The sequence below is a fragment of the Miniopterus schreibersii genome (assembly GCF_964146895.1).
Source record: "Miniopterus schreibersii genome assembly, chromosome: 21".
In the NCBI taxonomy this organism is placed as follows: domain Eukaryota; kingdom Metazoa; phylum Chordata; class Mammalia; order Chiroptera; family Miniopteridae; genus Miniopterus; species Miniopterus schreibersii.
In genome coordinates, this window is record NC_138123.1 from 3114496 (window position 1) to 3123096 (window position 8601).

The following is an 8601-nucleotide window of genomic DNA, read 5'->3' on the forward strand; positions in this document are numbered from 1 at the left end:
AGAATATTCTTAGACACAGAGCTACAGGAAGAACCCTCCGCTTTCCTTCAGCTGTCGGGCACTCACCATTGAGGGCTCCCCTCTCTTGGGGGCTCCTGTGTGACTGTCTCGAAGGTTTGACCTTGATTTCTATCCTGACATCATGTAAAAGCATGGAAGTTGCTTTCACCGGGCCTCCTGCTCTATAAGAAACTGGAAATAACGAACTCAGATACTGATGAAAGAATGAGAGATTTTTTGATATTGGATGGCAGGATCAGCCGTGCACCCAGAGCATGTTACAGCAAGCCGGGATCTAGAAATATTTGTCAAGCGATAGGTGAGAAATATATTCAAGGACTGACCCTTCTCTTTGCCCTTCAGTTCTGCTTTATTCTACAGCATCTCCCAAGTGGAATTTCCCACCCCCACCAAATATCTCAAGACTTGATAAAAGAAAACCGACTGGCGTTTTGATAGTTGAAGCATAGAATCTAGAATTGGTAGAAAAAGGGGAAGACTCTTTTTGACATTCTAGCTGTGTGACAGTCCATTTCTGTGTCAAAACTTACTAAATGTGCATCCTAACAAGTAAAAATATTTGGTTTATTTAATTAATGAGCACAATGCTGTGTGAGAGATTTGGCTTATTTTCTTTCTTCCCCGCTTATAATTTAAATGGACCAGCTGTTTGGCAATGGAAATAGCCGGTTTATTTGGAGCCTTACGCTGACACCCACAGTCTGTGCCACCTCGGCCTATGCGAGTGACCTCTAGGGTAAAGGACAGTATAACCGCAGGCCCCTTGCCTTCGTGTTCAAAGATGGTTTAAGAAATAGAAGACAAGGGCATGAAATGATGAATACAGCAGGAGAAACAGAAGGGCTCGACGTAATTGTTTAAATACTTTAATGAAGGAAACATACTACGTCATTTTCTCTTAACATGAAAAGCTGTGCTCTGAATTCTGAGATGAAAGTCTCGGGCTTGATTTCATTCCGGGCTCTGTAATGCGTCCGTCAGCAAGATTCTCACCAAACGTAAGGCGCTGACATGTTTTCAATTTGGAGGAACACGAAGAGGCTGCACACACTTCAGAGCGTTTACAGGAGTGATGTACGTGGGCAGAAACTGAAGCAAGAAATAAGGCCTTCCTTAGAAAAGTCCAGACTGTTAAGAGGACACCAAGAAAGAGACTTTCCATTCATGGAAAGAGGAAGAGTATTTAAATACATATATTCAGCATGTATTTGTTGGTTTGCTGACCTTGTGTCACTGGCTTTTGCAAAAGGATTCTCTAGACTTTCCAGGGTAAAAACAGAAAGCATCCTGAAGCATAGAGGCTGTTCTGCTTGGCTTACGGGTGCTGCGCTCAAGGGATCCATGATATGCTAGTCCTCAAGGATGTCAACCTCAGTTCAGGTCCCGACCTATTATTATTATTTGGGATTCAAATAAATCCTCATGACCGAAGAAAACAGCATATACTCCCAACATTAATTTGACATCATTTCCGAAATAATTGCATTATCGGGATATGGCTGACTCTGGTGCTCTGCCATTGGCTGAGCTGCCACCGGGCAAGGGGGAATCTACGTCTGCTGCCCGGGTAGTCATGTGGCACCGCTTCCTGTGGCCTCAGGTCGTGGAGAGCGGTGCGTCCCTTAAAGGGCAGTAATCCAGTTCATGAGGCCTCCACCCTCTCTACCTAATTGCCTCCCAGAGGCCTTAATTCCTAATTCTGTCCCACTGGGAAATGGGATTCCAGCGTGAAATCTCAGTGGATGCAAAATTCAGTCCATTGCAATACAGTAAAACCCCAATATAACGGACTCTTTTGGGCAAGGGGGTGTGTCCGTTAAAGCTGAAAGTCTGTTGTAGAATAAAGTAGGTTTTCTGGATGCCTATGTTAAGAAATTAGCAAATTAGCTTACCTGTTTTTAATTATGTAGACACGTTTGTGTCATTAAAATTAAGTGTGCATGAAAAGTTTAATTTCACAGGAAAGTTTTCTATACGTGTTTCCATAATTTTAAATCGATGCTGAATAGGCCTCGCAAATGCCCGAGTTCACCAGTCATCCCGAGCGAGCAGATGCGCACGGCTGGGGTGGGCTCAGCGCCGTGGGGACATCAGCCAGCAGGCCTTGGACCTTTCCAAGTTTCCAGAACATTGTTTACGAACTGTGACTCTTGGGCTTAAATATGTAGACTGTAGTTACAGAGATGTAATATTTGTTTATGTCGGGCGAAATCACTACAGTGTTTTTTCGAACATATGGCCTGTTTGCTAAAATTTGTTAAAAATCACAGTGAATTAATAACCAAAAAAATGACCTGTTCATTTTATTACAAACAAATCTTGGTTAAAAGCATTTAAAAATTAACAGGGTGTTCATTTCTACATATGACACTCAGACATCGCCAGGCTGAGACGGCCAGAGCAGCAGAGTTGGGAGAGGGGGAGGGACAGAATATTATTTGGTATTATCTGTCTGTGACTGAGCCAATAATCAGCTTTTGATTTTTTTTAAATGGCTGTGGGTGCTTAATCCCAAATTTGTATTTAGTTGAAAGTATTAGGGCGTGAGAAGAATAAATCTATGGAGGCTGACATGAAATGCTCTACCCAAAAGAATAATATTTAACTTCAAAAAGATACCGAAATTATGATATTATTTAGAATTTATGATTCAGAGCCATGTTGCACAGATTTGGAGAGCAGTAAAAGATCAGGAGGTTGGAATACAGGACCTTTGAAATAAGATTATTAGTGCTCAGAGAGGATTCAGCCGGGAGAAGAGGTAATTGTTTTTGTATCAACATATGTTCGAATTCCTCAGTGCAAACCCTTACATAGCGGAATATATGTCCTGGACTCGAGCAGTTTTGTTTTCGCAGATTTCTGAGGGTTTCAGAGGCCTTGAGTGTACTGTTAAATGTAGTCTATAAATTGCAGAAGACAAAGAGACATTTTCCACCTTGTGGATAAAAAGGCATTTGTGATAAAGCGCATCCAGTGATATTGCTTTAAAAGATGACAATAGTAATAACGCTGATAATAATAAGCTTTTTTATTTATTTTGCATTTATTCTGTGCACGAGCAGTCTTTTAAATGCTTTTCCTTCACCCTGGCTGGTGTGGCTCAGTCGGTTGGGCGGCGTCCCGTGGACCAGAGGCCACCCATTCAATCCTGGGTCAGGGCAGAGCCCTGGGTTGCAGGCCCGATGCCCAGTAGGGGGCGCGCAGGAGGCAGCTGGTCCACGTTTCACTCTCACATCCATGTTTCTCTCTTCTCCTTTCCTCTCTCTTTAAAAACCAGTGAACTATTCTTTAAAATAATGAATAAATAAATAAATGTTTTTCCTTCAATTGTGCTTTAATTCTTACAACAACCTATATTTTATTTCTATTTTACATAACAAGGTAAGTGAAACAAAATTCACTTTTTTGGCTTCCAAAAAAGAGACCGATGCCCATTCGTGTCACTCAGGAACCTAAACTTTATATCATTCGTTTGTGTCAATAACAGTTACATATGAGAAGAAAAGTGTAGTATTTTGTTTTAATATTTAGGTATAAAAGGCAACAGTTTTGAGAACATGCCTGATGCAGCCTAATTTTGAAGCTGTTTCTCTTCAATTGTGAAGCTCTTTTTCTGAAAATCTTGTGGAGTTTAAAAATTTTTTAAAAGCTAAATTTTACTTCGTGAGAAAAGAATACAACTTCGTGATCCTTTGGGTAAGCGAAAAACCCACATATAATCCTGAAGTCTGCTCCGTCTTCTATTTTTGACCAAATTTTTACAAGGAGTCAAAAAAAAAAAAAAAAGACTGGTTATTGTATTTCTTTTTCCTTGAAAAATCTGTTCCCTCCTTGTGAAATACAGTAAAATAGTCACAAGGACCAGAAGCAGCAAAGGAAGGACATCCACAGGCTAGCCCCTCCGTCCAAAGGCCCCGGGGCTGTGACAGTGACCGTGGCCACCATCGGTGTTCACCCGTGAGAAGCTTAAACGCACAAAACCGAAACACATCCCCCCAGCGAGGCATCTGCAGGGGCTGAGGAGGGCCGGGAGGGGAAGCCGCTGCTTCTCAAGAAGTGTCCGAGCGCTTCTGCCTGCGGCGACCTAGTTCTGTGAGCTCTGCCTCCAGCCGTTGTTTGTGCGTGTGATTCGGAAACACGATCAGAGCTTCCAGCGCGGGGGCGACGATTTGGCTGGGGAATGTATGCTTTGGTTTCGGGGAAGAAAATATGATTTTCAATCCAGACAGGATATACTTTATATTCTTGATACTAGGTGGACTTAAATAGAACTGGAGAGAGAAAGGGTGGAAGGGAGGGAGGGACATGGAAGGGAGGAAGGAAGGAAGGAAGGAAGGAAGGAAGGAAGGAAGGAAGGAAGGAAGGAAGGAAGGAAGGAAGGAAGGAAGGAAGGAAGGAATGAATCTGGGAGCTAGGTCTTCACGACTGTGTTAAATGTGTATTTTAGGGCTATAAATTTCACTTTGAGATGCACGCACTGATTAGATGTTCCTGGAATCCAGGAATGGGGACCGTCCGGCTTCTGGGCTGTATGGGGCCTGCGAAATCATTTGGCCCGGCCCTGCCACCGCAGCCGCAGGCAGGACTCAAAATTCAATAAATCCAGGAGCTTTTTTTTCATGGCTAATTTTTAAGTTGATAATTTTGTACGGCCCCCGAATGATGTTATAAATATCCAAATGGCCCTTGGCAGAAGAAGGGAACCCCGCCCCTGCAGTTCATCCAAATTCATCTGTGCCTTAGATGCAATATTCAGTAACTATTGAAGGGCAGCAATCTCCGGGAACCCTACTGGGCTCTGGATCTATAGCTATAAACAAAATATACTGGGTTTGACAAGCTGGATATTGTATTTAATGGGATAAATGGAGCGTAAGCAACTAAGTACACAATAATATAAAATTCTGAGTGGAAAGGGGCACTGTGAAGCAAACTAAGTAAGTGTAGGTAGGAGTGGGAATAAAGGACTGTTCAGTTTACTTAATTTGGGGAAACAGGGAAGAGTCAGTCTAAAAAAAAAAAATTGTTACCTTGCGAGGGGCGAGTAGGCTGGGACCAAAAATAAACATATGATATATTTCAAATATACTATAGCTCAGATACTGTTCCGAGTACCTTCAGCTGTAGTCAGCGATCATTCACTCAGATTACGACCTGCGTTCAGCACGTGCAGATTCTCTGAGAGGTCCAAAGGGTTGAGCACAACAGCGGGCGCCTTTTGCAGAAAACCGCACACGTCCTCCCTGCCGAACACGGGAGAGGCGCTCGGACTCCGCCAGCAGACGCGAGCCTTGGGCCCGCTCCGAGCCACGCACGTGCGAGCGGCTGAGCCGGACTCCGTCGCAGGGGAAGGCAGCGTGGGAGGTGCTGCGGGTGCCACTCTTTCCCTGGGGGAAAGTGGGTTACGGGACTGGCCCTCCCTTCCCACCACCCTCCAGCCGGGAGAGAAGACATCACGATGCAGACAGACAAGCCTCGGGAGCCACAGGCCCCCGTCCTTTCTGCCCTCCTCTTCCTGAGATTTTTAAACGCACCCGGAGAGTCCGAATGATGCAGAGAAACAGAAAAACAACGTCCTCAATTTGCATCGTGATCAGCCGGATTCCCGGGGAAGACAGGAGGAAAAGTCGTTAATGATTCTAATCAAACGCATTAAGCTAACACACTTAACCCCTTATTAAAAGGACTCGGAGCTGGTTTTAACGAGGCCTTTTCAACAATTTCCTCGAGCAGCCTGTAAGTATAAAATCAAACATGTTTTAATAATATTTTTCCTCTCAGTAGGTACTTGTTCTTTCAATGTTGATAAAAACCCTAGGATTTAAATCCATTGATTGGCAATTTGGAGTCGTTTTTTTTTGCATTTTTTTTTTTTTTTAATTTTCTGCTTAGGGCGTCCTGCCACTTGAGGGCTCTGTGAAGCTGAGGGTGAGTGAATGAACAGTCATTGTCTATCTGCCCGAACTCTCCTCTAGATATTTTGTGATAAAACCACTTTTGTTTCCTGGTGTTGGATATCTTTTCATAGCAATCACCGACCCAACTGTATTCACCGTCAGCTTCCAAGCATATGGTGAGAGGAAGGAATTGTCCGTAGCTAATCTTGTGGGGTGATGAAAGAAAAACATGTATTATATACATGGGGTCCCCCCAAAATGTAGACACACTTTGAATGATTATAAAGTCAGTGTTTATTAGCATACAGTTCCTTTTCAAGATTTAAAAGAGTCTACAGAAATGAATAATTTTTTCTCTCAACGCCTGATTTCAAACCGATGACGGTCCTGGCCCAGGCCCTGCTGATCGCGCCGAGCGATGGGAGCGCCGACATCAGGAATCATTTCCTTCGGAATTTGCGCGCCCGCGATGCGTCGACTGTTGCCGGTTTTGTACCATAAATGTCATCATTTATGTGTCCCCCTAATAAAAGTCTAGTGGCACTTTAGGATACATTTGCTTTGTTCAAAGATTACTCTGGCTTCACCCATTATTTCAAATCAGTTAAACCTGAAAAGGAGTGAAAGTTAAGTGAGTTATGAGCTGTTAGAGCGTGTATACATTTATTGGGGAACACCCTATATATACTATATACTGTATTATAAAATATATACTATATAACGTGATTGTATGTTATATATATTATATATTATATCATGTAACACATATAAATATATATAATTTGTCTGTTATACAAATATACGTTTATATTTTTTCTGTGATGAGCTAGCACGGTGCATGGATTTTTTTCTCCTTTAGTGTATGGATCTTTGATCTCAGTCAGCTAGCTGGCTGGCGGCGCCCTGAAGGAGTGAGAGCGGAGTTTGCCTGCGCCCCCCCGCCCCCCCCGCCCGCGTTTACCATCCCCTCTGCTTTGTGTCCCTAGGTCGTCCGCCTACTGGCTCGCCCGCATCCAGTCCTTCCTCTACTGCAACGAGAACGGGCTCCTGGGCAGCTTCTCGGAGGAGACGCGCTCGTGCACCTGCCCCAACGACCAGGTGGGGTGCGCGGCGCCCCTGCCCTGCCCGGTGGGCGACGCGGCCGCCTGCCTGTCCTGCGCCCCCGACAACCGCACCCGCTGCGGCGCCTGCAACGCGGGCTACATGCTGAGCCAGGGCCTGTGCAAGCCCGAGGTGGCCGAGTCCACCGACCACTACATCGGCTTCGAGACGGACCTGCAGGACCTGGAGATGAAGTACCTGCTGCAGAGGACCGACCGGCGCATCGAGGTCCACGCCATCTTCATCAGCAACGACATGCGCCTCAACAGCTGGTTCGACCCCTCCTGGCGCAAGAGGATGCTCCTGACCTTGAAGAGCAACAAGTACAAGTCCAGCCTGGTCCACATGATCCTGGGCCTCTCGCTGCAGATCTGCTTAACGAAAAACAGCACCCTGGAGCCCGTGCTGGCCGTGTACATCAACCCCTTCGGAGGCAGCCACTCCGAGAGCTGGTTCATGCCCATCAGCGAGAACAGCTTTCCCGACTGGGAGCGGACTAGGCTCGACCTGCCCCTGCAGTGTTACAACTGGTCCCTGACCCTGGGCAACAAGTGGAAGACGTTCTTCGAGACGGTGCACATCTACCTGCGGAGCCGCATCAAGTCCAGCGGGCCCAACGGCAACGAGAGCCTGTACTACGAGCCCCTGGAGTTCATCGACCCGGCCCGGAACCTGGGCTACATGAAGATCAACAACATCCAGGTGTTCGGCTACAGCATGCACTTCGACCCCGAGGCCATCCGGGACCTGATCTTGCAGCTGGATTACCCCTACACCCAGGGCTCGCAGGACTCGGCGCTCCTGCAGCTGCTGGAGATCAGGGACCGGGTGAACAAGCTGTCCCCGCCCGGCCAGCGCCGCCTGGACCTCTTCTCGTGCCTGCTCCGCCACAGACTCAAGCTGTCCACCAGCGAGGTGGTGCGGATCCAGGCCGCCCTGCAGGCCTTCAGCGCCCGGCTGCCCAGCTCCGTGGACTACGACACGACCAAACTGTGTAGCTAACCGGTCATCCGTCAAGCACAACCCCGAGACCTTGAAGGAGTTTTTACCGTGCTCTTGTGGAACCGTTTCTGTTTGGAAGAGTTACCATTTCAATTGTCCTTTTCAATATCTTTGTCTTATATCCGTCGGTAGCGTTGGATGGCAATTTCCACCCACACGGGCTCACTGACCATGCATATGTTATACTGCAGTGTTGGTTGATGAATGAAATAAATACTGACACCCGTCCCGGAAGACATTCTACTTTTTACAATAAATTTCATTTGTAATTTTCTATGTTCCGTGGCAATGCTTTTGTGCATTACACCCTCTAGAGGGGACATACAAAAAGATACCAATAAAATTTTGTAGCTGAACAGTTATTAAAAAGAAGTGCTGTGGGATTCCTTTCTTGCCGTGAAATGAGTTCTAGTCGGGTACGTAGCTGGATACAACTTGGGGGACGTTCACCAGGATTTTGGAAATGGGCACATTTGAAGGTCCCTCTCAGTGGCCTGGAGGGAGAATGCTTGGTAAGCAGTTGATATGTTATTACCTGTACTTAGCAACCATTCCGGGAGCCACCGCCGTTGTTATA

General features: G+C 46.0%; 1 protein-coding gene across 9 annotated transcripts in view; it reads left to right on the forward strand.

Annotated features, from left to right (window-relative positions):
* The window catches only part of BRINP3 (BMP/retinoic acid inducible neural specific 3), a 341361-nt gene extending 333063 nt beyond the window's left edge, over positions 1-8298 (forward strand). For all 9 annotated transcript variants that reach the window (XM_081123748.1, XM_081123746.1, XM_081123750.1 and 6 more), the window contains one exon: positions 6908-8298. In XM_081123748.1, coding sequence (XP_080979874.1) covers positions 6908-8024 — 1117 coding nt within the window. In that variant the 3' untranslated portion in view covers positions 8025-8298. The remainder of the gene's footprint in view (positions 1-6907) is intronic.
* The last annotated feature ends 303 nt before the right edge of the window (positions 8299-8601 follow it).